Source organism: Anastrepha obliqua, chromosome 4 (genome assembly GCF_027943255.1).
Source record: "Anastrepha obliqua isolate idAnaObli1 chromosome 4, idAnaObli1_1.0, whole genome shotgun sequence".
Taxonomy (NCBI): domain Eukaryota; kingdom Metazoa; phylum Arthropoda; class Insecta; order Diptera; family Tephritidae; genus Anastrepha; species Anastrepha obliqua.
Window position 1 is genome coordinate 68,689,844 of NC_072895.1, and position 27,953 is coordinate 68,717,796.

The window sequence follows — 27,953 nt, forward strand, 5'->3', positions numbered from 1 at the left end:
TTTCTTCTCTACCTCGAATCCGTTAGGTAGGAAACAACATTAATGTACACTAGCGTAAAATTCCATACCCACAATGCATTAACCCGCACGATTATACAATAAAAAATTGGAAACTACGTATTTTCAAAATTAAGTTTAGTATATGTATTTATTTTATTGAAAGTAAATAGGAAAACGGCTCTAGAAATACTGGCAATTAGTTTGACAGTTACAGTATTAAACAAAAAAAGTTTGAAGCAAAATTTAATTTTAGTTATGATAATGAACTAAGTTAGGTTAGGTTAGATGATTGCCTCCAAGGGTAAGAGAGTTAACTTGGAAGTAAAATTTAATTTTATCCATAATGGATTGCTTTCAATTGATTTTTATTTTATTATAGAATTGTTGCACGTAGCTCTGACAAAGCGATCATTTTCACATATTTATTTTTCTTTTAAACGTCGACAGTAAAAAAAAAGCGCTAAATAAATTTGATGTACAACTATGAATATGCGCGAAATACTTTTCAATATATGTACATATATGAATGTAACTGATTTTTTTAAAGTAGGTACATTAATAAAATTCTGCGTTATTACTATTGTTATGCAATCACCTCAAATAGTGACTTTAGTAACGACTATTTTCTTTAGTACTCATTAGGCATTATAATATTTACAGAAAGTAAATAAATTTCAGTTATTAAAAGTGAGGAAAAAACGAATAATAATTGTAATAAATTATCAAATGAATATAGTATTTAACATACCTTCCATCCTAAATTTTCGAAGAATGTGCACAGACGTGATTGGCCAGTTGTTTTGCCACCACATGGACCTGCAAAAATAAACAAATTTTTATATTTAATAAAAAATAAAGAATACTATAAGCATTTTTGAAATAATTATATAGCAATACTAAATAATTGAGAGCATGCATTGCGCAGTTATTATAGGTATGCAGGTATGTAAGTATTTCCCTGCTGTTAAAATGCAATTTCAACACCACGAGGGGCTGTATTATCAACACCCTCACCATCTCCGATTGCGAATATTCGCATAAACGAACATCCATCAGTATAATGCGCGCGAATAAATAAACAAAACCAAAATGTTTAGTTTACATGATACCCGCCAAAAATACCATCCCCAACTTCGAATCACACGTACAATATTCAAACTTAATGGTACAGTGGGAGAACTTCCGAGCAAAGGATGGCCGGCCTTCCTTCCATACAACATCAACACTATGAAGCCGATGATTCCCAAACACAAGTATCTGCATATATCTATGAATGCACGTAAAAGTGAGTATACACATACAATCCAACTACAGAGTGTACATAAATAAATATACACAGCATCTAGCTGACCTTGAGACAATAAAAAAAACAACAACAGCCCACCACTAACAGAGAAATTTTCAACATGCGCGCCCATTTCATACTTTCGACTTGGCAGTTATCAGTCTGGACGGGCCCACTGGACCATAAGGAATGTATATGTAAGTATGTATATATTTTTACATGCATACATTTAAAACATAATAAATAAACTGAAACTTGATTCAATTGATTGAAAATTTGCAAACATCGTACAAGGAAGTAATTATATGTGTGCACGTATGTACTATTTTACAAAAGAGTGCTTTCTACCTATCGCGTTGCTTGTGAACACATCATGGAATGAACAAGGCTGTGATTAAGCAATTGGTGTTAAATTGAATGTGATTGAAATGGAAATTTATTTTAACAAATGTATGTAAGCATATATGAATACAAACATTGATTAGAATGTACTCGTACATATGTATGTACGTCTGTGTAGTAAACAAACTATAGTTTTCCAATTGAATGAACTACAAACTGTCTATGGACATTTGTGAAGACAAGTAGAATCGATGCACCGGCCAATATCGTTTACCAAGTAGTTAATGTCATTTGACATAACCACTCACAATTGACGAAGCAGTGTGAACAAGATAATAACACACCATAAACAATTGTCATGACTAGGTGCTTGCTTATACAGTATTTCTCATAATTTTTTTCACTATTTAATATTGTATAAGGCGTCTTCGCCACATCTCTGCCCTTTATCTCTGGGCTCTGCTCACTTGATGAAACATAATTACTCTCAATGCAGCCAACTCTGACTCCGAACAGCAAATTCTACCAATATATGTATTTATTTATACCAGTTGCTTCATTAACACTTGGCGAATCGAAGAGGCCTATAGTATCATTATTTTATTAATAGATTCGTTTATGGCATATTACTTGGAATTCCTTTTTTGTAGCAGAAAACTTTGCTGACGTTTTCTATTTGTTCTAGTAAACAAAATTAGTTATTAGAACGTTTAATATGCAAAAACAACCACAAAAATAAAAATGCGTTATATTTTGGGTTGTCTCAAACATAGAAACATAACAGTTATCTATGTGTTTTTGTATATTTTTGGTTACTGCTGCACGTAGAGCTGATGAGCCAAGTAGTTACAAGTGATTCGTGGTGTTCATTATATCGCATCAATAAGAAAACGTCTTTGCAATTGTTCTATTGGATTTAAGCCCAATCCAGAGCAGTGATCGAATTGTCTTCGAAAAATTATTTGCAACAAGGCTAGTGTGCTTCGGATGTTTGAAATATAAATAAATTTGAATGTGTTGAAATATCGTTTTTTAGTTGTGTTGAAATATCGTTTTTTAGTTGTGTTGAAATATCACTGTAGGATAATTCGGTCTTTTGAAACTCTAAGATTGCTTTTTGAAGAGCTGGGGTTCAATTTTTCTCTTTCGATATTATTGAATCGTTTGAACTTAAGTAAAGTGCTGCAGGAATACTCCAGATACATCATTTTCACAAAATTTTGGACGAAGATCGAATCGTTCTTAAGTATGGTATATTTCTCACAAAAATTGCAGTACTTCTACTAAAACGCAAAAACTCCATGCGAATTCTTCAAGAGAAATAGATAAATGAACGCATTTCAATGAATGTGATCACTTCAAATATATGTACATATTCATGCTCAAAAAGTACCATTACGGCAACGTACTCGTTAAAAGATGCACATATATGGTTGTCAGCGCATCGTTCTTAAATATTTTTCAACGACTATATACAGTACATCACTTGCGCATTTTGAAGATGGGATTTTTTATAGTCTCGATAGACGAGTTTACATTTTCTTGCCGCTGAGTGGCTTTTACTGGGCAGAGTAAAGCGAACATTGAACATCAAAAAGCTCTGTCTAACAGCGATCGCCATCCTCGGCAAGGAATGACAAACATTCACATACATACCATATGTATATACTTAGGTATATTATATTTCTACCGTGAAAGATTTTTCATAAATAGGCCCCTTAATTGGTTCGACAATACTAAAGACTTATCTACAAATTAGAGAAAAATCTTGACCTAAACCCATTTCACGGATGTTTACACTATTATTAGTTTATTATGTGTTTATTATTAGTTTATGCATCAAAAATTACAAAAATAGATGGTATGCAGCTGAAAGGACAGCCCGTGGCCGGTTGTCGTAAGAACGTGGTATAATTTATAGATATTCACTTTTTTTTGGTTAGACAAACATCTAAAGACACAGTAAAATTTTTCAAATGGTACTCAACATTTTTTTCTTTTCGAATTTGACAATTTTTATTCGCTGAAGTGTAACGCCGCTTCTGCCATACAATTAATAGATGCTTGAATTTTATTTTATGAAAGAAAAAGCCTTAGATCGTTAATAAGAAATATTACCAAAAATCAACTGTTTTTGTAATCACTTGAAATTGGCTATAAAACATTGTTTTTGTTGTTGTTATATAGTTTTGTTGTGGTATAAACAATATTTTTCATAAGAAAACAGTGATGTGTTTATAACTTTGCAACGGGTGTGTGTGAGAAGAACTCGTAGAAGCACGAATTAATAGTGGTTAGGGCAAGCATATGCCTTTAGCATACATACACACATATATTTTTTGTTAAAATTCATTAGGAACTTTAAAGGATAGCCCAGGGAGAATTTTTTCAAACGACATTACTGTACTATATTTTTATACTACATATGTATTTTTTTAATACAATAAAATATGTGTATGAATTTATATTTTGTATGAATAACTTTTACTGTCACACCGAGTAATTTGCCGAGGATCAAATGTTGTACAAAAATGCAAATCAGGAATTGAATTCGATTTGCCTCACTATATCCGAAATCTCGTAACTTAACTCTTCAAAGCACCAACTGCAAGCACATATAGGCATGTATTTGCCCTTTAACAATCAATAAAAGCAATCAAAGCACGTCATGCGCTAAGTTCCCCTGAAAGGCATAACCGCCGCTGAACTTGGAAACAGTTAATGTCTTGTTTTTTGTCTTATTATTCAAAGCTTTATTCTTTCCTTTGTAAACCTGGACGCTTATAGCGATAAGTGATGGTCGTGCCAACAGAATTTCAAATCTCAGAACAGAATTTTCGCATATTTTGTTTAAATTGGTTTTTAAAAATCTAACATTTGCCCACATACATGCATAAAAATGCATAAATTATTAAAGATTATTTACTATAAATATACATATGTACAAATGTGCGCATAACCAGATACACCATAATAAAAGTAAAAAAAAAAAAATGCAAAGCAAGAATATACAAATATAATATATGTACGTTATTCAATAATGTATAATTGTTTCTTGCTTGCACTACCAACAGATATGTGCCATTCAGACAAGCACATAAAATTCTAAAATTTGGCATATTGCGCGGCCATCCGCCGGTTAGTCGGCCTTTCATCAATTTCTTTCGTTTTTCGTGCCAACATATAAATACATACATACTATATGTATGTACATCCTTCCACTGATCGGTGAAAACGATTTTTAAAATAGCATTGACGCAGAAGCGAATAGCTTGTTCTTTGCAGTGAATGTGGTAGTAGAGGCAGCAGTATCTATCACCAAATTTACTCTTGGCTATTTTGAAGTCTGCTTTAGGTATATATACGCAGTCAAGAATTGAAATACGATTTCCATGCTTTTTAGTAGGATAAGCACATGCATTTCGAAACTGCCATCTCCCTTCAGTATTTACAAACAGATTTTCGTTGAAAACAAACCCGTATAAAAAGGTCCGCTGTTTTAATATTGATGAAGGAAGCCCACGTGTAAAATGACATAAGGCACTGACACATGACACACTAACAAATATCTCTACGCGCTGCACCGGTCGGTATGAAAAATGTAATGGCAGGTATAGGAATATTTACGACCCAATAAAGCAGTTTTTGATTTATAGCTTGCTTCCTTCTATCCTAGACAAACAATTGCAACGCAAGAAATAGATAGGTAACAAAATTCACGAACTTCAGTTGGGTTCTAATGCAGGCGATCCTTATTTATCAGTATGTATGTTGTTGGCTTGCAAAACACGTGCAACAGTATTGCTCTACGTATATAAATAATGTACTGTTATTGACCCTGAAATCTACATAATCACTGGCGCAACCGCAATGCGATTTTGCTGTCTTTTAATCAAAGCCTTGCACATGCATTCTACTATCTTTTATCCACTACATCAAACATTTCTTAAATTTATGAAGCTTATAAAGAATATACTGAATTATGGCTCAGTGGCGGATGCACTTACCGCCTGTTAACACCACTTTGTATACACGTCTTTTTGTGCTGCCATTTGTTTTGGCCAATTTCAATCCTGCTCGTGGATTCAGCTTTGGTGATGTCCTTTCCGGTTGCTGCTGCTGTTTCTGCTCTTCCATTTTCTTTTCAGAGTCCTGTTGCTGTTTGTTTGACTGTTGCTTTTGCAGATGTTTGCCATTGGCATTTTCTATTGTAGCGTCCTTGCGCTCCATTCTTGCCCAATTTTAAGGATTTTGACGCACTCAAAAACACCCACCGAACTCTTGCTTTGCGAATCTGATTGATTCGCTCAGTCTCAATCAGATTTGCTACGCGATTGTGCAGCGCACTGTTATAGATTTGTTGATTGACTTATTTGAACTACGAGCAATGCTTGTGGTCTCGATTTTTCCTTCCGTCGATGTGTGCTTTGATTCTGTTTAATTTGTTTTTTATAATTCTTGTTGCTGTCAAATGATACTCCCTTTTGTAATGTTATACATGAAACCCGTTGATGTTGGCTAGATGTTGTTTCCTATTCTGAGTTGAACTTGATGAATTCTCACATTGAACTATGTATGTGCAGTTGGAATTTTTCCGCTTCCGCCAAAAAGTTAAATATCAAAATATTTAGCTTAGCACGAGGGGTAGGATCGTCTTCAATCAACAATGAAGCAACGACCAGGTATGGGCCGAATATCAGAGTTTATGTCTATTCTGTTTATGATTAAACATTTTTACGGTATTTGCGTAATAGAAATTAGTTGAATTTCACATTCGCAGACACATTGAAAAGCCGAAATATAAATTCACGGTTAAACACGAAACACAAATTTACTAGAGCCAAATCACTAAAATGACTGAGAGAACATGGCCGCAGAGCTCCCCTTTTTATGTAAATCTCTATAAAGGTGCCAGATAGATCCAAGCCATAAGGAGGCTCAACAAATTTTGAATATATAGAATTAACAGATCAAAGAAAAAGACGATTGAGGAAAAAATTAAATAGAAATTTTTTTAAATATTTAATTTTAATAAGCCATCTTGGAATTAAAGATTGTAAAATTTTAATGAACAAATTGCATAGAGAAAATGAGAAGGTGGCAAGCTAATATGAAACGAAAGAAACGGAACACTATAGTGCCAGATGAATTGAAATGTAAACGACTGCATACAAGGTGAAATCAATAAAGCAGCTGTGATTTTGTGGTTTGAATGCAAGGTGGATTTATTATAGGTATTATAGGTACTCACCAAGGTGGATTTAATAAGGTGACAGCATTCACCCAGCTGAATTTTTCGCCGTAGTGATGGCTTACGTCAAAATGATATGCTTTGTTTGTATGTATTGGTATGTTTACATTCGTATGTTTACATTTGCTTGCTGATTTTGACATGATGCTTGCACCAAACGCAACAACAAATACATGTAGGGTTTTACTTATATGTGTTTGCTGTCACCTGTAATAAATTCGCCTTGGTACTCACCCAGCTGAATTTTTCGCCGTAGATATGGCTTACGTCAAAATGATATGCTTTGTTTGTATGTATTGGTATGTTTACATTCGTGTGTTTACATTTGATTACTGATATTGACGTGGTGCTTGGACCAAACGCAACAACAAATACATGTAGGGTTTTACTTATATGTGGTTGCTGTCACCTATAATAAATCCACCTTGTTTGAATGTAAGAGAGGGCTGTTTATTTGCTATTGCGTTATCTGTGTACATTCTCATTGCAATTTTGAAATTCAAACCCCCGAAGAGCAAACACAATATATAAAATATGGTTGTTACACCGTAACTGTGGTCGTTGCAGTGGTTTACTAAGCTCTACCGGCCGCGGTGATTTTACTGGTCATCTTCGTCAATCTCATCTAACGGTAGGCCAAGAAGTTGCGGTTTCGACGAGGTGGATCCAAAATGAGCGGTGTGCTCGGTAAGTGGATTTAATGGAGCACGTAGGTAGAGAGTTATTGTGGTGCTGCGTACCTTCACAAGCTAGTTATATGTTGAGTATGTCGGTGTCGATTCTAGGTAGGTAGGAGTTTAACCTGCTACAATAACTGGAACGCAATACTGCAACTAGTTCTGCTTTACCGAAGTCACCTTCTGTGAATTAGCCTTGGCCAGCAAGAATTATAGAGAAGTAGATTGCGTCTTCCAAATTCGCTGTGTCGCAAGAGTCCATCAATAAACAAACAAAAGGAAGAGGAATTACTTCTTTGTGAAGAGTAGGCGAAGGCAATGGAAACAACCCAACACAAGAAACTATACGTATACCTATACTTTCTTGTCACGGTATATTCCTCATAAAAACACAAACAAACTGCATTTGGAAGCTTTTTATTAATTTGTGCTTTCACAATTTAGCACACGGTACTTCGTTCCTATTAGTTTTATTAGCTTAAATCTCACAAATCACAATATTACCACGAAATTCATTGAATATTCACAAACATGTAATTTCGCCTATTTTTGTTGGTTTTGTTCATTTGTTTTGTATTGGTAAGGAAGCTGACGTCAAACTTGTCCAAATCGCGAAAAATAAAGTAACTGTTATTTAATCGCGCCACTTAAAGTACTCAATTCGCCTTGCTTGGCCAGAGCAGAAGAGAAGGCAGAAAATCAAGGCGAATTTATACAGGGTGGTATTCAATAATGATAGATTACAAAAGCGCATCTTCCGAATTCCTTGTGACGTCAACGCTTATGAATATTCAAACAAAATGAAGATAAACTACTTGTCTGTGAAGAGTAAGCGAAAGCTTAACACAAGAAATTATATACACCCACTTTCTTCCCATGTGCTTTGCACAAAGATATTTGAATTGTATTTCTTCCAATGAGTGATTTGAATTTGTAAACGGTTAAGTAGTTATTGAAATATTTACGTTCTTGAAATACGTAAAACTGATATTGGACCTCCTCCGATATCTTCTCCATTTTTAATTTATGAAAGGCATGAAAACCACAAAGTAGCTAAAAAAAACTCTTTTTAAGTTTGTGATTGTACTACTGCTATTCTCCTTTTTCAACGAGCTAGGTGTGTTGATTTCGCTTCGATAATTTTGATGATTTTTTACAGTTCACACCATTCGAGCGATTTCGATCGAGTCGGTGTGACATCATTTCAGAGAACGTTAAATATAGAGAATTCTCACGAGCTACGAATGGTGTGAATTGTCAAAAATGAAGTGAAACGGCGAACACTGTTTCACCTCGCTAAACTCGAAGGCGGGGAAGTTCTTAACAGAGCTGATTACAGTGAATTATGTACAAGTACATTGGCTCTGCTCAGTTTTTGGTTTCTGTATGAAATCAAATTGACGAATGCCGACGGCATTTTGCAAGGCATTTGCTTGTGCATTTTTATGTTCCCTTGGTAAACGAAAATATATTCAATTTGTATTTTCAAACAAAGGTGATGAAGAAAAAATGATTGAATTGAATATATGCGCCAACATTTCAAATCAAAGTAACTTTAATGTTTGCTGTTTTAATTTTAAAAGAAAAATTTAAACAAAATACATTGTAAAACGACCTCACATTTTTTTGTGTGCGTTTTAGTGTAAATTTGATGAAAATTTTTACTAATTTTTCGAGTCGAAATTAATTTTAGACAAGAATTCAAAGAGCATATTGGTATATTGATGAATATACATATATGCCTATCAATATATGTTTATATACATATATTTTGTTAGTTATATTCGTGCAAAAGTTCAATTGCATCTTCAATTCTTATAGTGTTACAAATGTATGTATGTGCACACGCACTGCAGCAACAATGACCTATCTCACGACGCATTGCCTTATCATATTATATTTATGTACATTTGAATATGCATTTTTGTTCCTTTGCCAAACGAAATTTTTTTAAATTTACATATACATATATATTACAGGGAATAATTCATATACATATGTATGCATTTTATAGATAGTACAAAACTTTGAAATTTAAAATAAATAAAAGAAAACTTCAAACAAACGTATTTGCATACATACATATATGGGACAACTAAGTTCTATTGCATCTTTAATAAATATAGTGTTGCACGCATATGTATGCACTGAAGCAACATGACCTACCTCACGAGCATCGCCTTATCATATTTCATGCAATAATTAGGGTGTAAATATTCGAATGATCGAATTCCTGTAATGCTAAAACAACTTATTCTGCATATGCATCGACATAAGTGCATGTGCGTATATGCACACTTGATGCCCTAACTATGTATATATATGTACGTTCAAATCAAAAAATTCTGTATACAAAACGCTTCATTACCAGGCACACAGGAAGATGGCATATGCAAATATAAATATTGAATTCAAGCAAAACAATGCTTATTAATATACACATATGCATGTACATACAACCGCACACATAGGGCATTCGCTTTATTCCTCAAAATGCGTATGTCGTTCAAAGCTAAAATTCTATGCCTAGCGACTACAAGAACAAAATGCAGTCCTAGACGCAGGCGTAGCGGCCATCATTCTAGTTGCCATAGCGCTGAACAGTCGCGGCGGCGCCGAACAGTTTCAACTATTGTTCTGTGCAACAAAAACTCATCTTCAAAAAATTCATTGATAAATTCGAGCTCATAGTTCTAAGAGCAAGAACTTTCATTCATAAAACGAGCCGCCCATATGCCAATTTTCTCGACAATTTGAAATTAGTCAATATTGGAATATTTCGCGAAGAATTATTTGCCAATATTTGATAAATCTTCAATTTTTGTCAAGTCGAGTGCCCGCGGCATCGTACATATGTATGCAAAAATATATGTATGTAAATATGTCGTTCTAAATGCTCGACAGCCGCAGCTGCTGTGCGTCAAGTGCGCGCATGAGCATACAGTAAGTTGCAGAAGAAAACAAGTAGCTTAAAAAAAAGGTCTGATTCGGACATTTTAATACTAAGATAAAATTTGGAAACAATTATTTTATGTTAACTGATAGTAGGCAAATAGTTAATTAGTAGATTACTTTACGTATGTAGTTTTTCAATTGATAAAAAGTGCACAAAACATATGCATATATCTGCAGTTAGAAACTTACTCTGAAATCAGAGCATTTGAAGATGCCTGTAACATTTCAAGCTTACTGTACATACAATGCTGTGCCAATGAATGTGCGCTGCGCCATGAGTGCGCGCTGGATTTCTTGCGAAGTTTTACCGTTTTATCTTGAGCTGTGGCTGGTGAGCACACATACACACAGCATATACATATGCGCAAATGTATATAAATTCACAAATGTATATAAATTCACAAATGTATATAAATTCACAAATTTACATTTGCATATGCCATCTTCCTGTGCGCCTGGTAATGAAGCGTTTGCTATAGAGGATTTTGATTCAGGTGAAGGTAATTCAACAAAGTTTTACAGACACCAGACAGACAGACATAACATATGTACATAATTTGGATGATTTGGAGAAATTCAAATATATAGGTCATATTAAAAAGCTACCTAACATTCTTTGCTTCTAATTACCAACAAATTCTTATCGACTGCTGCTAAATTTACATAATTCAGCCCCTCACTGTTAATTTTTGTTGAAAAATCTGTCTATGGTGAATTGTCTTCGCGAGACGAGTACCCCTCGAAAATGAACACTTTCCAGTCATTAAGACTTCTCTATTCATTAACGTTCTCTGATCATTTGTTACAAAAGCCTCAGACAAGCAAGAATGATGGCATATATTGTGGCAGAGAATGTTGATATCAAGGCGAATATACACGAGGTGATTTCGGCATTTTTCTTGCAATTTGCTATTTTGAACGGTCAAAGAGTCCTGCTTCTTTGTTGTTATCTTTGATTGTTTATATTCTAATTTAGACATTCAAACTATCAAACTCAAATTGCAAAATCAAAATTCATGTGAATGTTATTATTGCTCTAGCGAAATCACCATCTCTGAATTCGCCTTGCTTCTCTGTATGCTCTCAGTACTCAATTCGCTATGTTTGGTATGCTTTGCACAAGGTGGATTTAATAAGGTGACAGCATTCACCCAGCTGAATTTTTCGCCGTAGTGATGGCTTACGTCAAAATGATATGCTTTGTTTGTATGTATTGGTATGTTTACATTCGTATGTTTACATTTGCTTGCTGATTTTGACATGATGCTTGCACCAAACGCAACAACAAATACATGTAGGGTTTTACTTATATGTGTTTGCTGTCACCTGTAATAAATTCGCCTTGGCTTTGCATTTGCGTTATCTATGGCATTTGTTGCGTTGAATTGGAAGGCAAGTGACGTGTAAACACGCAATTTAATATTAGCATTGATTAAGCACTGTTTGGTGTAAAAGTTCTGAACGAAATTGTGTATTAAATATATACAAAAAGTTTAATACAAAGTAGGGCACAAGAATAAAGCACATAAATAAAATGATACGGAGTGTACGCAAGCAAAATTTGCTCAAATTTCATTTGACAACTGTTGCGAATGATTGTATGAGGAGCAGTGGACGCTAATTGTCAGCTGATCGGTGAGGTAGCAATGTTGTTGCACTCTTGCATAAATCCCCGATAATTATTGGAATAATTAGATTTTGAACAATAATCACAATTAAAAACATTAAAGATTATATAGAAAGAGTGAATCCTAGCCGCCGTGATTGTTCAGAAAAGACCAATTGTAATTTTTGGCCTTAAATAAAAATTGGTGTTGATATATAGCAACATTGTACGACCTTCACCACCAGCTGTGCGCGGTTAAAAATCTATGAAATCTAATTCTTGAAAATTCAATGTGATTTTCGTATCAATAATTTAGGTGCACTTTTACACTTAACATTTTAATTGTAACGAATGATTAGTGTAAGTGAAATTTAAGTAATAAAAAAGAAACAAAAAAATACGAAAAGTTAGGAACTGTAATGAGAATAAGAAGATTGGCAGCGCTAGCCTTATTAAATTTGCTGAATAATTTGCTGCACGCCTGGCATTTGATAGCAGTCCTTGAACGAAATTTCAATTATATTTTACGAAGCATACTTCCAACGTTTTTCTCCGATACGATGGATGGCGAAGGTGGTGAACAACGGGATCCCATGGAACAACATGAGGCTGAGCCAATGGAAGAGGATATGGAAGATCAAGTAGTAATGGGTCTAGGCTACGATGACGAAACAGATAATGAAGATGATGCTTATGAAGACGAGCACGAGGATGACAACGGGTCAGATACGTCAAGTGAAACTGATTCTGATTATATAGTGGAAATAGATAGTGATGACGCATTTGAAAGCGATTATGTAGCGGGCTATGGTGGTGGCTACTCAACTAATTCAGAAAGCGATAGTGAAGTTGGCCACAAAACTTCTCGCAGCCATTGGAATGACGGTTCAGGATGTCGTTTACCTGTCATATCGTTATACGCTTTTAAACCACAGCGTTTGCTTAAGTGCAACTACAAGAAATTTTGCCCACCAAGGGATTATCCTTTTGCGCGTAGTGGACATCGTGTAGTCGCATCGGAATCACACCTTTACACATTAGGAGGCTACAATCCAAGAAATAGAGAACATGGGACGGGCATGCTTTTCCAAGAGCTGTGGCGCTATAATTTCGCTACTAACCGATGGGTGCTATTACACAATCCCACAACGAATCGAAATATGCCAAGGGAGTTAGCATCAAATGCGCTTATCATTAGCAACAATTTATTGATTGTAAGTAAATTTTTTGACATCGTTAGCTACTAAATTTATCTTTGTGATTCCAGTTATCAACACATTGAATAAAATAATTGAAACAAATGGCATATGAAGTTTTTTTGTAACATACTCGTTTAAACATTTGCTTTTATTTCTTATATTATTATTTAGTCATATGGCGGCACCGGCTATCCATTTGGTGAATCTTGCTCAAACGACTGTTATATATATCAAACAACAGGTAAAAAACCGAGTGTTAAGCGAATAGAGGCTACTGGTGATGCGCCAATTCCGCAATATGGGCCGGGAATAGTTTTACACGAACATTATTTATATACTGTTGGTGGAACAACTGGCTATGATTACTCTTGTGATGTTCATCGCTTAAATTTGCGCACACGAGTGTGGGAATGCGTATATATCTGTCGTCCAGATATACGCGAAGATCCAGAGGGTCGTTATCGTCACGAAGTTGTCTACGATGGGCAATACATATATGTGCTGGGTGGTGGTACATCGAATTTAGTGTATGATTTACAACGCATCCCTGCATTTAATTTAAATACAAACCGATGGGAATATTTCGTCACATTACCCGATCGAACATCACAAACAAATCTAACAATCGAGCGACAAAATTCCGGATATCCAAACCCACGAAAGTGCTTTTCCTGCGTACAGCACACGAAATCGAATGGTGAGGTCGAAGCATTTATTACGGGAGGCTTGCAGGTGCGTAATAATTAAATTTAGTATTATTAAATTATTTTTGAAGTTGGATATCACTTTTCCATTTACAGGCCGATCAAGTATATTCTTCAGATATATGGAGATTAAATTTTACTACTAAGCAATGGACTCTTATAAAAACAGCGTCTCTACCAAAAGCTTTGTACTTCCATGCCGCAGCGCACAGTCAAAATGGTTGTATGTACATATTCGGTGGTATTGAATATGATGGAAAACGTATACGACGGTGCAATGAGCTTTATAAAATGTGGATGACCATACCATTATTAAGTGAAATTTGCTGGGAGGCAGTGTTACATTACAGACCAAATCTCAAATTGAATGGCCATTCACAGCTGCTTAAAATGGGCATACCACTGCGCTTTGCACAGAGATTGTGGCATTCTTCAAAAGCCAAATGATTATACAATAAATGAAGAGATACAATATATGGTATGGTATGCCATGTAACGAGCAATAAGAAGCGACAATTTTTATGTTTCATTCTAGACATAAAAGCATAATTATTGTTTGCTAACCATTTAGGAATGACATAGTTTCATATGGAAGAAATGGAACCAAAAGAATAAACATAATAAAATAAGACATTAATAATGAGTATAAATGAAAAAAGCTAATTAATATGAAAATAAGAGTAATTATTTTTATACGCTACATATGTGTACGAGCAGTTGTGGCGATTTTTTTTTACAATATGGTTCATACACTGTCAATGGATGCTCAGATCACGAATTCTAGAAAATTGTACTATTAGAGTGGAAGCAGGATCAAGTGGCCAATCGGGCAACCAGACCAACACCAAATTTAACAGGATAATAGTCTGCCGTCTGATTTAAAGTTGGTATCCATGAGTCTATGCATAATTAAACTCTCCTTTTCCAGATTATTTATATAAACAAATTATTTCACAAGAAAGAAAGATACCAAGTTTTTAAATCAAGGCGGCAGTAATGTGCTAAATAGAGATTGGCCTCGAATGCCTGCAGTTTTTTTCTGTCCACTACTACATTTAGTTACATATATCTATTATATATATGTATGTATAGTACACACATGCATATTTAATTTAATGCAATACAACATTAGTAGAGAACGGCCGCACTTCGGATTCGGCCACATAAGTTTTTTTTGCTCCGGCCGAAGAAGAACCCACTCTTTGGCAGAACATTTCTTTCACATTTTTTGTTCAAAGTTTGTATTGAAATTTAGTATTTGTAATAGTTTTTGAATGCTTCTATCAAAGCCCAATTTTACTTCATTCACTGCTTTAGAATATTTGTTCTCCCATCGAGTGTGACTAGGGAGCAATTGCTGCAAGTCAGCTCTAAACCGATAGACGGCGCCGAAAGATAGAAATGCCATTATAATAAACTTCAATTATTATCAATATAAAATTATTCAACTATAAGTATTCAATAATTACTACATGTATATAGGTATGTAAAAATAAGTTGAAATTAATATAATTGATACTTATTTATGTATCTGTTTTGCTTTTTTATTATTAGAACAATACTGAATTTTTGAAAAAATCGTTGGTTGTTTATTACTTCCACACTTTGAAAAGATCGGTTCTTCGGCCTTAAAATTTAATGTTCGGTCGTTCTCTAACCATTAGTAACAGCTAGTAAAGGAATCAAATAAAGCCACAACCCGAATGATGATAATTAATTAATTAGTTAGATATTCAAAACAATTTATTATTAATATTATATTACTGATATCTAACTGTAGAAAGAATGTAAGATTTCAAAGAAATTTGTATGTATGTATATATGTACATCTTTCGGCTCATACTCATTAACGTAATAATAATGCGATTTCGTATATTTGTAATCGAATTTAAAAACAATCTGATTTTAAATATCTTTTATTTGCATTTGTTTCAATTATAGATTTCAAAGCAGCAACTCTTTGCTAGCAAAAAGTTGTAAACCCTTAAAAGCGTAGTGGTAAACGATTTTTAATAAAGGAAGGAATACAGCGCAGTTGCAATTTTCAGCCAATAAGCTTTCATAAATACATACATACATCCAATAGAAACCTCTAAATATGCTCATGTATGTACTTCTAATTATTGCCATTGCGATTGTGCCTGAGATTTAGACTTGTACCAACAAAGAAATGTAAATATGTAATTGCTATAATAAATTAAAAAGAGTTTAATAGATTCATCGAAATGTGAACGTCTTTGTTTACGCAGAGTGCCTGCGCAATGGTTAATAGAAAACGATCAAGGCCGGGGATGCGCCTTTTTATTGGCTGCATGCAAATTTGTTTGTTTCTCATTCTAAATATATTTTCGCTGAAATGTTATTATCGGAAGGAAAATATAGTATCCATACAAAGATCTGTATGTACAGCTGTGAACATGAAAATAGCAGTACAAATTAGTTTGAGGTCATTTATTTTTTTCCTATAAATCATACAAAATAAAATTTCTATATCAAATATCTACGAAGGGTTAGGACAACTACGTAAATTCGGCTTTTAAGGAATATTAATAAAATTTTGCACAGATCTAGACGAAAGTACGTTTTTTATTACTTAAATTTTTTTTTTAATTTTGGTGAGTGTCACGCATATATTTCTTATGCTTCGACTATAGTGGGGCGAGCGAAACATTGCACCACAGAACAACGAAAGCAGATTGACAACAGATGTAACATCTTAGACAGAAATACAAAATATTCTTTCATGTTCAGCAAAAATGATTTCGAATGCAATCAACATTGTGGAAAAGGAGGAGGAAAACGAAAAACTTCTCAGCAGAATTGAAAGGTGATTCAAATATAATCAAATAAAGTAAGTCATACAATTCAAAATTGTAATTTTATTGTAAATAAAATAAATTGCAGTTACAAATTAAAAAGAGGTGAACTTAAATGTTTTCTCTGCCATTCCTGAGACCAGAACATGAGGCAAAACGTTTGGAATTTGCCAGCAAACATACTAGGTGGACAGCTAATATGTGGCGTAATATTTTATGGACTGACGAGTCTAAAATAGTTTTGAGTGGCGTCATGCGTTTACACTCTAAAAAACATTAAACATGGAACCTCGAAAATAATGAGAGAAAACGCCAGTGAAATGGGGGCTACCAGCGGGATAATGATCTTAAATACACGAGTCGGAAGGCCAAGGATTGGTTTCGCACAAGTAAAATCGAGGTAATGGAATAGCTCAGTCCCTTGATCTCCATCCTATAGATAATCTGTGGGGGAACTTACAATGGCAAACCGAACTTTGGGCAAATATTAAAAATGGGTGGCTGTAAATTTCGAAGCAGCGATGTGAGCAATTGGTGAACTCAAACCCCGCCGTTATGATGCCGTAATAAAAAACTGGCAAGTTCAATTAAATATTAGTTAAAACTTTGTATCTGCAAACTTTGTCAGTACAGTTTTTCCTTTAATTCTTTTACTTGATCAGAATGCCTTACTTCTATGACCACTGCTATTTTAATGTTAACCCTGAATTTCTAACTTTTCTTACAAAAAGTATTGTTTTTCGTAATAAAATTGATTGAAATGTGTTCATTTAAAGAATAGAATAAGATTTTAAAATAATAATAAAAATTTTCTAATCACATCATAGATTAATTTTTTTTTAAATCTAATATTTTTTTTATATTTGCAACGTGACGCATTATAGATGATCTGCTTCTAGCAACATTTTTCTTCAATAAATGCAAACAAAACGAACTAATGGCAGTTGGCGCCGTTAATCCGGATTACCATGACAGCTAATCTGACTAAAATTGTAGTGTGACAGATAATTGTTACGCGGATTAGAGACCAGCTGATTTGTTTATTGGATAGTTTGCCAATAAAGGATGGACCGCAACAAATACTAATAACCTGATACTAAAAAAAATTATTTATTAAAAAAAAACTATCTCAGGAAAGAACGAGAAATCTGGAAAATTGTAAATTTGTTTGGTGTAAGACGAAGTACTGTGGGAGAAATATTTGTGGATTTTTGCAGCGCCGGATATCAAATACATTGGATGTGTTAATATGTCGGTGCTTCTTATAGGTAACTCGGCTTTTCGATTGTCGCGATACGTTGTTCGGAGTATTTGATGCAGCCTTTTTCACATTCGCCGAATAAGTCAGTTGGGGAGGAGTCTTTTAACTACCGACTGTTAAGATGCCGCCATGTAGTAGGGAATGCATTCGGCGAATTTAAAGCTCCATTTAAAAAATCGGCAGAAGGCTCTAAGTAACGACGCAACGGCATTGGCAATCAGGAACGCGATAGCTAAGAGTTTTCGTAAGTACAAATTCAACGGACTACTTCAATTCAGGTACAAGTAGTACAAACCTTTGCGTTCCTTATTAATAGCAGTATATTTTAATTCATAATATTACAAAATAATAAATACTACTTCGTAATATGAGATCTTTGTAAAAGAACTTAAAACATTAACCTAACACACACTGAAAAAAAAAATTCATAGAATTCATAAAAAAAGAAAAAATTCAAAATTAGATCTTATCAATTAATTTCTCCATTAGAGAAACTATCCTCTCTGATGCATAATTGTTTTGCTCCACAGCAGAAACAATTTGGTTTGTTAGGACTCTCGTTCCCTCCAAGACATTCTCTAACAATTTTGTTTGCTGCATCATTATAGCTTCAATTGAACCATTTTTTTCCACCTTTTTAATTGCGGACGATGGTTCTGTAACTGCAGCTAGCGGTGTTGTCAGTCCAGTATGTACGGGTGATAATGGTGGTGATGATGGCTCTGGAACCTCGAATGGAGGCATAATTGGCGACAGCGGATCAATTACTGTCGGTGATGGTGACGGCAATGAAGAAGGTGATGGTGATGTCAGCTGGCTTGAATTCTAAAATTCATCTTTATAAATTTATGAAAATATACTGAATAATATGGCATGTAAAATCTTACCATTGAAAATGATTCACTAGTGGGGGCAGTGTTCATCGCAGTACTGCCCATAATGCTGTGCACAGCGGAAAAGTGTCTCCAAGTTGAATGGTTTCCGGCTGATCGACGCCTTTTTTCTTTCTCTTCTCTGGAAAACTCCACAAGTTAGTTATTAGGTAATATGAAAAGAGTTAGTTAAAAAATTCACCTGTATTTCTTCGATAAGTTTTTTATTTTTATATAAACTTCCTTCGCGCTGTATTTGCTTCCCATTTCGATAGCAATGTTTTTATAAATGTGGGCATTTCTTTTCTCCCTCCGCAAATCATTCGCTCGTTCTTCCCATTTTATTATGAGCGCCTGCTCATCCTCTTTCGTCCAGACTGAGCGTTTCTTTCCGCTTGCCATCTGAAATTGGAAAACACATTTTTAAGCTTAAAAATGAAATGAAAATGATATAAAATACTACTTACCTCTGTTGTGCTCATCATATTGTTTCAGAATATTATGCTGCAATGATTGTTTTCAGTCTTCGTTTTGTTTTTCTTTTTAAAAGCTTGATTATTTTTCATTCACAATATATATTAACTGTTGCTTTTCGGCAATGTTGCCATCGAATGCTTCTAATCCGCTTAAATTATGAGAAATAAAGTACGTTCACATATGCAGTAATTAATAGTAAATCCACGAAATTAATCTACCCGTTCGCATATGGCAGATTACCTGCAAAATTGACAGTCAGCTGTCGAAAGGTTTTTTTCATAGAAATAGCTTTTGTGGAACATTTTGAATTACCTTCCACATGGATGTACAATCCTGCGGGAATGGCATCTGCACAAAATCAGCCTAATCATACTATAAAAGGCGGCGAAAACGACGCAACGGCATTAGCAATCAGGAACGCAATAGCTCAGAATTTTCGTAAGTACAAATTCAACGGACTTACTTCAGGTACAAGTAGTACAAACATTTGCGTTCCTTATTAATAGCAGTATATTTTTATTCATAATATTACAAAATAATAAATACTACTTCCTTTTTTTCATAGAAATTGCGTTTTATTTTTGCGGAGTATTTTTGAGTTTTGGTTTGTTTAATTATTAACGATTTGAAGAAAAGGCAACTTCCTTAGTTAATTTAGTTGTACCATTGGCTGATAGTAATAAACAGCTGGAGGAAACCCGGGAGATATACTAAATAGCTCTGTATTCCCTAAAGTCGGTTCTATCATATATGGTTTCCTTCTTCGGGTGAATGGTATGAGGATAATCTATTTTGGTATCCTCTGGTGGCCATTATTGTTTTGTGTCTTCCTCATATCTTGAGAATGGTTAATACGTAGAGACCAATCATTAAATTCATGTTCTTCTTAGCATTGTTGTTGTTGTAACAGCCGACTAGCGATTTGAAGATATTGTTTTGGACCTTATGGGTATTTATGGTTAAATGTGTTGACAGCAAACTCTACATCGGTTAGATGGGAACAGTAGTCTATTGCATCCCTTGATACGACGTATTGTCGAAAGCCCTCCAAGATATTAATAAAATCATAAAGCGGTAATTTTTTTGACTACAGAGCTTTTAATAGTTATACGATGTATTAGTCTTTGGATTTGCACGATTCGTAGGCCAACTGCAGAGATGGCGGTCCTTAAGTTTTTTCCGGTTTTGACTAAGTTCAGTACAATAAGGTATTCGGGAATAACTTCCAAGTAATTTGCATTTGTGAAATTTCTCTAATATTGCATAAGCTATTGTAATACCGGCTAACTGAGTTGACAAGCCTAATAAAAATTTAGAAAGCAACTCAGTATTGGTTCAGCTCTTGTACATTGACTATCATTTGATCTACTTATTTGTTCCATGAAACAGCTGCGGGATTCATAAATCAATAACACAAAATCTAGCTCATGTCATGAACATTAAAAAAAAAAAAAAATCAAGTACCAGCGAGCTTCATCTCATTTGCCGTCTTACCGGGGCAGAGAGAGAAATAGTATGCATTTGTAGTTTGTAGGACACAATAAAGGTCATCCCATTGGAGGAATGTTCAGGTACGCGCCTAGAATTATTTAGTTGTTTTGCGTGTATAATATTGGACCGGAAGAGTGGAAAAAGTGAGAGATATGCAATATTATAAAAAGATTCCCAGTAGGTAGTACACTGTAAGACTTTATTATTTGTAGCAATGCAACCCTGCAGTTGCCCATTGTCGTTATCGGTCGATTTGTTTTTAGTTGTACTTCTTCCATTTCCATTTATTTTGCAGATAATTCTGGTTGGCAATTTTTGTGAATTACTTACAAGTATTTTTGTTTTAAATATGTTAAAACCGAAAGCATTGACGCAAGTACTCGCGCAAGCAAACACAGGAGGTGTCGAGAACACGCTGTAAGTAAATGAGTCAATTATGTTATCAGGATGTTCTTTTAGCTAAATCAAAAGCACTAATGCCTACGAAAATTCCGTTGCATTCTAACCAAATGTATTATATGCGATCCCGAACCATCTTTATTATGATATGAACGAATGATTTTAGTTTGCTTAGCCAAGAGGGCGCTTTACTTGCATATGCAGGCTATGGTGATAAGGACGCACGAGTGACTGCGGCGATTGCTAGCAGTATTTGGGCAGCTTATGAAAAACATGGGCGCAATGCGTTCCGTGAAGATCGTCTTACCTTTGTTCTATTAGATTGTGAATGCGGTCATGTGGCCATTACACAGGTGAGTGGGAGTACACACATTACTCAACAGCTTTTTTTTATTTTGGAGAAGGATTTAAAGCATAAAAAATGTATTTTTTACACGATTCAATAATAATTGAATCATGTATTTTTTACAAATTTCATACATTTCAACAGACGTTAATGCATGTTTACTTTTTCAGGTTGCCAGCATATTGCTTTGTTTGTACGCAAAGGAAATGGTTGGTTTGGGTTTACTCAAGCAGAAGGCGATGGCATTGGCAAATTATTTGGAAGGACCACTGAAACAGATAGCAGCCTCGTAGAAGGTGCTCGTCCGTACATATATTAATATTCAGCGACTTGATCAAGCCAAAATAGTGAAATAAAAAATATTTTAAGTCTTAAATAATATTAAAACACCAGCAATTTTTATGGAATTTGCGCATTACAAATGTACTACACAGTTGTTTTTGTAAGCACGTTAAGATTATGAGCGATAAATACAAATTAAACGAAACATATATGTTGCGTATACCCTTATTGTTTTTGCTGTGGATTTGCAATACGAAGATGAATGAATTGAATTTTTTGCTATTGTTTTAAAAACTTTATATTGTTAGTAATTAGGTTGAATTTGAGTCATAGCTACAAAATTAAATTAAATTAGTTTTATTCAATGGCATAAAGTTTTAGTGTACGATCCATGCTTGTCGAGGCCAAATATTGTGCATGTTTGCCGAATCGCACACCCGTGGCTAAAGCCGTGTGGTCGTTGAAGACTTTCAAATCCTGCCATTGTTTACATAGATGAATCCTGTAACAAGAAGAAAGGAAATATAAAAGTTTTTATTCCTTGTTTTTAGTAAGTTGCGATACGAAAAACATAGAAAATTTTTGGGGAATATTGTTTTTTAAGTATTTTAGATCTTAATATAGCCTAAAATGCACCTAACAAATTGGTATAATATGAATATTTCTTGGTTGGATATAAATTTGAAGCGTTTCCATGGCGATATTTTCACATCATAATTTGGCGTACTAGTACTTGACAGGATTTCTATGCCTAAATTAATTACTTGTATAGAGGGTATCATGACAACGAAGTAAACAAATAATTTATTGATTAACGAAATTTTATAAAGCTTGGATCGAGATGAAAAAATCAAAGAAGAAAATCTACCGAAAATATGAAGGTAAAATATTTAAGCTCACATATTTATAAATTCATTTCCATTTCGGATTGAATGAATTCAACTTATTTGTTTATTTTAATTGTTCATAGATTTCTACAACGCTCAAGACTTGCGTGATCCCGACACGTTTCCACGAATTAATTTAACAATCAACGATTTTGATGCGGTAAATTTTAGACACATTTAATTTTTTTTACAACCGAAATTTGAGTGTTTTTTATAAATAAATTGTAGTAATCAGAAGTGAATCGTTTTTAAAAACTTTATAAACACAAATATGTTAAACATTGAAACAAGCTCGCCAAATATACCGGAGTTTCAATATAGCAAACTGCTTCTATAATAACATACATTTTTTGGAAGTAATTATGTATAGTCTTGCTATAAATTCTGTGACAAATTTTTCAATGCACACGGCGAGAAAAAATTCCCAGGCAAAAGTTAGAGAAGATCCTCACATGAAACCTTCCGTCGCTCAACTGGCCATCTTTTGACAACGCGCTTGAAGAAAATTAGACTCGAAAGATGCAAGCAGCTTCTTCGGTGGCACGCGGTCAATGGCCATGAAAACATTCCTTTCACAAATGAGAAAATGTTCGCTGTTGAAGATATAGTTAATAAGCAAACCGAAAAAATCTGTGCTGAAACTTCTAAAGAAGCAAAAAATATTGTTGTTGTTGTAGCAGCATAAGCATTCCCTATGCATATACGAGGAATGCTGCTGAAGTGACACTCCTTGGCCAGATATAAATCCGGGTCGTTCCGACTACGTAGAACCGACTGTCGTGGGAAAAATGTTGTTCTAAGGGTTCAGCGGGACCACCCTTCAGCCTCCGTAATGGTTTGGTGGAGAGTGTCTTGTATGGGCGTTACATCTCTTCATTTCTGCGAAAAAGGGGTAAAGACCGGAGCAAAAGTGTACCAGGAGGAAGTCTTAGAAAACGTGGTGAGGCAGTTGAGCAGTTCTCTATTCAATGGCGGGCGAGATTCCGCTCCAACCCATAAGACAAAAACCCCTCAGCAGTGGCTAAAAAACAATATTCCTGGGTTTATAGCCGCAGAATATTGGCCGTCTGGAAGCCCATGGAGAAGTCTGTCGAAGACCTCAAAAAAATTTGGAAAATCTCAAACAATCTTTGGTTCGAGCAGCGACGTCAATATCCATGGCAACAGTGCGAGCTGCAATAGCTGAATGGCCTAATTGTTTGAAGGCTTGTATAAAAGAAAATGGTGACCATTTCGAATGAAAATTTTAAATTTTGTGTTTAATATTATGATTAAATCAAACTAACTACATTAAAAAAACTTGTAATTTTATATCTATAACAGACTTAACTTGTAACGGAACTTATGGCAGGACTAGGTATATGTTAAAATAATAGCTAAAATAAGTGCACTTAAAAATCCATGCGGTATCCCTAAGGGCTTTATTTAAGTTTTTAAGAGAAATAATGTGAAAGATGTAGCTTTTATAATAAATTGAAATGCTTTAAAGTGGTAATTTAATATTTTTCACATTCTCTGCTTTAAGAGCGGCGGTGTTGTTAATCCACGCGCGCCATGTCTTGTGACTACTATCGACCCAGGTTATGTGAAGGATGCACGCACCCAACGTTTGGCGAGAGAATTTCGCATGAAAACGTGTGTATACAATAAAGTAATAAAATACCATTCAGTAATCGGATTTTTTTAATCACTTACAGTGATATATTACTTTTGCGTGAAATAACACGCAAGAAATTTATGATTTACTCCACACAACAAATGTATTTGGATAAAGAGCGCGAGAAAAAACAGCAGGAAGAAGAATACACGGGACTGCTTGACTTTTACGAAGTAAAGTATAAAAATTAAACAATTAAAAAAAAAAAGATATTACAAAAATAAAAACTTAGTTAACAGGAAACTCATTGGAAACGATTGAAAGAAATGCATTCAAAGATATGAAAACCTCACTGGAGGAATGGCAAGAAATGCAAAAATGCACACTAGCCCATGAGCTCAAAGCGGTAATTGAAGACCACAGACGCGCATTGGTCGAAGCTCATGAAGTCTATCAACGCTTTTTGTATTTGCTTAAATTAATTGTATAATATTTTCCATACCGAATAAGTACAAACTATTTACTGGAATTTGTTTTAGGGTTACTTTGATGAAATCGACGATGATGCGCCAGCCAGTGAAGGTGGCAGGTTAGTTTTACCGAACGAGATTGCAGAGCTCAAACCACAGAACGAAAGTGAGGCTGGTATGAAGCAAATCGAAGTGGTTAAAAACTATATGGACGCCGTTATACGCCCATATTTGGCTAAGCGAAATCACTTGAATGCGGATGTGTGGCTAAAGGTCAGCGAGGTAGAGTTTGATTAAACATTGTTTTGAACTAATTACCTATATTTTTAGGGATTTGAGTTAACTCGAACTAAACTTTCTAACTACTATAAACGTTATACAAATTTGGCATTATTAAATCACATTGTGGCGCTGGTCCATGAAAAGTTTGTAAGTGGAAATTATATAAAAAAAAGAATATAAATTATTTCTAATTTCCTAGCAAAAGACTCAGACGCGTTGCAGCGTTCCGGCACTGCTTAAAGATCCTAATTTTATGAAGGAGCGCGTTAACACTTTGAAATTGCGTGCAGATAGGGCCTTAGCGAAATATGAGTGCAAACAAAAACAAGAGTAAGCAAATTCATTCCTGATATACACATTACATAAAAGTCTTTTACTTTTCTCAGCAAATTATCTTTAAAACTGAATGCTACAGTACCGATTATACTTAAGAGTTTACAGTGCACTAGAATGAAAGCAAGCGAGTCAGATAATGATCACGCGCTACAAAGGGATGACGATCGAAGCGTCAACTCATATAAATCACGGACTGAATCTGTTTTGAGCTCTTATAGAGATGAGCCAGATACTACACTGACAAAAATTGAGCAAATACAAGCATATCTGCTGGTGTGTATATTTGCTTATGCAGCAATACCTAGTTTTCAGTTCATACTTCATCTTTTATATTTTTAGTGGCTATTGAACGAACTGGATGACATGCCACCAGATCTCTGCAAGAAAGTCGAGAAACGTGTAAGGCGACGTGTAGCCATGGCAAAGGAGAAGTCCCGCCGTGCATTAGTCGAGCAAACACGTTTACAGAACTGGATGACACATTTTAAGAGACATGAATTACAGAGACAAAAGGATACTGCCATATGTGTGCGCAGAAAAATAACTCACGAAATTTGAAGCTCAAACAATTAAGTAAAAAGTGTTTTCATAATTAGTATCTCTTACCTCACATCAGTACCCGCTATGGCCAAATAGGTACCACTCTGGTCAAAGCACAGGTCTTTGACTTCGTATCCATCATCTAATTGTATTGTCTTAAAGTTCTTTAATTTGCGCAAATCCCACAATTTTACGCATGCATCATCCGCCGCAGTGGCCAAGTAATAACCATTTTCCGAAAAACTAATTGCTGATATTGGACCAGTATGTCCAGGGAAATTGGCTACATTACTTTGTTCTTTCAAATCCCAAATCTTCACTTGTGAATCATCAGTCCCGGTGCCGAAAATTAAACCATCAGGATGGAATTGTGCTGTTGTTAAACCGACCTCGGCGGTGTCAATTACCTACGTAAAAAAATATACTAAATGTTTACTATCTTTACTAAATTTATTTCTAACCTTTGTCAATAAACGTCCAGTGCGTATATCTGAAAAAGCCCAATGTTTGTCCGATGATGTAGATAATATGTAATCGCCCGTGGGATGCAGTGACAAACCCGTAACAGGTCCATCATGACAACGTAAAAGCAACTGCGTTTGTGATGTAGGGACATGCCAAATACGTATAGACATATCAGGCGAACCTGTAATTACGGTATCCTCATCCGGATGATAGATCACTTTGGTTATCTTCTTAGTGTGTCCTTTCAGTATAGCTACAACTTGTTCCGTATCTTTATTAAATACTGTTGCATTTTTATCATTTCCACCAGTCAAAATTTTACTATGATCAGCACTATTAATATCCAACGCTAAAATGCCTGGTATGGAGGCCGAATGTAAGCCAGGATGTGAAGCCACAGTCATGAATGATTTAATTTGCTCCTGTGTAACTAACTCCTCGGGCACAGTTCGGCCACGCTTCTTACGTTCCTGTGTTAGTACAGTAGCTTTGTCTTGAAGCTTTTGTATAACTTCGGCACTCATGCCAGTCTGTTCAATCGGATGTGTGGCATTGCCGGCAGCTTCAGCAGCAATTGCTGGTTGAGGTATTGACGTAGGTGCAGTAGAGGCGCCAATACCGGCTTGCGGTTTGAGTGTCGCCAAGGCTTCACGTGCTGCAGCCACTTCTTTATTTAAACGCGATATTACACGACATGCCGCATCATGTTGATACAAGGCATGCGATAACTCTTGCCGCGCTGTCTGCAGTTGTTGGCGTTGTGTAAATGAGTGCAACATTAATGCGTCCCACTCATCTTGCATTGTCTTCAATGTGGCTGGGATACTGGTAGCACTTGGAGGCTTCGGTTTTACTATTGGCGGTGTTTTTACTTCAATCAAGTCTTCAACCTTCAGCTCTTTACCGGTGATTGGGTCACAACCATTTTCCAGTATATATTTCTCAATGATGCGCTTTTCGAATATTGCACCAGAATGTGGTGAGATTACGGGTGTGTCTGGCACTTCATTTGTAACTATGAAAAGAGTAAAAATCAATAAACTTACTTGTTCAAATTTCCGAAGGAAATGTACAGAAATATTAATGTTTTGCGGAAAGTGACACTAGTGCCGCGCATCATAACCTATAAATGCATCGTTATTTGAGTAGTTGTTTCACTTACTTGCACAGACCAATGACATTGTTTATTATTTCCTGATTGTTATTGGCGTTCAGAAGAAACGAATTGCGAAAATTCCTTTGACTTTTTCAAATAGTAATAATATCTTTTGCACGTATGAAAATAATACAGCAGCGTTTAGTGGAGTAGCTGAATTTTATGAGTGATGCCAGATTTGAGTTTGTGCAGGGACGCATTGTTGAGTGATGCCACTGTTTTTAATTTGTACGCAATTGGGTTGTAAGTCTTCTCTC

General features: G+C 35.0%; 5 protein-coding genes across 8 annotated transcripts in view; 3 read left to right on the plus strand and 2 right to left on the minus strand.

Annotated features, from left to right (window-relative positions):
* Nucleotides 1–6,549, minus strand: part of LOC129246190 (TRPL translocation defect protein 14) — a 41,617-nt gene extending 35,068 nt beyond the window's left edge. Inside the window, exons 1-2 of one of the 4 annotated variants that reach the window (XM_054884779.1) lie at nucleotides 5,635–6,549; nucleotides 749–816 (exon numbers count right to left, since the gene is read on the minus strand). In XM_054884779.1, the coding sequence (XP_054740754.1) occupies nucleotides 749–816; nucleotides 5,635–5,857 (291 nt within the window). In that variant the 5' untranslated portion in view covers nucleotides 5,858–6,549. The remainder of the gene's footprint in view (nucleotides 1–748; nucleotides 817–5,634) is intronic. The other 3 variants (XM_054884780.1, XM_054884781.1, XM_054884782.1) reach the window with 3 other exon arrangements.
* Nucleotides 6,550–11,895: 5,346 nt separating this feature from the next.
* LOC129243571 (kelch domain-containing protein 10 homolog) lies at nucleotides 11,896–16,245 on the plus strand. Its single transcript, XM_054880688.1, has 3 exons — nucleotides 11,896–13,330; nucleotides 13,487–14,047; nucleotides 14,116–16,245. The coding sequence occupies exons 1-3, from the start codon at nucleotides 12,536–12,538 to the stop codon at nucleotides 14,464–14,466; spliced, it is 1,707 nt and encodes a 568-aa protein (XP_054736663.1). The 5' UTR covers nucleotides 11,896–12,535; the 3' UTR covers nucleotides 14,467–16,245.
* A 4,961-nt stretch (nucleotides 16,246–21,206) lies between these two features.
* Nucleotides 21,207–22,172, plus strand: LOC129243573 (ragulator complex protein LAMTOR2 homolog). The gene is made up of 3 exons (XM_054880690.1): nucleotides 21,207–21,353; nucleotides 21,502–21,688; nucleotides 21,852–22,172. The coding sequence occupies exons 1-3, from the start codon at nucleotides 21,286–21,288 to the stop codon at nucleotides 21,972–21,974; spliced, it is 378 nt and encodes a 125-aa protein (XP_054736665.1). The 5' UTR covers nucleotides 21,207–21,285; the 3' UTR covers nucleotides 21,975–22,172.
* A 58-nt stretch (nucleotides 22,173–22,230) lies between these two features.
* On the minus strand, nucleotides 22,231–27,876 carry LOC129243572 (pre-mRNA-processing factor 19). Its single transcript, XM_054880689.1, has 4 exons — nucleotides 27,703–27,876; nucleotides 26,537–27,555; nucleotides 26,142–26,482; nucleotides 22,231–22,465 (listed from the first exon to the last, which is right to left on the minus strand). The coding sequence occupies exons 1-4, from the start codon at nucleotides 27,719–27,721 to the stop codon at nucleotides 22,321–22,323; spliced, it is 1,524 nt and encodes a 507-aa protein (XP_054736664.1). The 5' UTR covers nucleotides 27,722–27,876; the 3' UTR covers nucleotides 22,231–22,320.
* On the plus strand, nucleotides 22,619–26,155 carry LOC129243574 (uncharacterized). Its single transcript, XM_054880691.1, has 10 exons — nucleotides 22,619–22,844; nucleotides 22,934–23,010; nucleotides 24,376–24,485; nucleotides 24,548–24,680; nucleotides 24,740–24,931; nucleotides 24,987–25,190; nucleotides 25,248–25,346; nucleotides 25,399–25,529; nucleotides 25,586–25,808; nucleotides 25,875–26,155. The coding sequence occupies exons 1-10, from the start codon at nucleotides 22,805–22,807 to the stop codon at nucleotides 26,091–26,093; spliced, it is 1,428 nt and encodes a 475-aa protein (XP_054736666.1). The 5' UTR covers nucleotides 22,619–22,804; the 3' UTR covers nucleotides 26,094–26,155.
* Nucleotides 27,877–27,953: the final 77 nt, after the last annotated feature.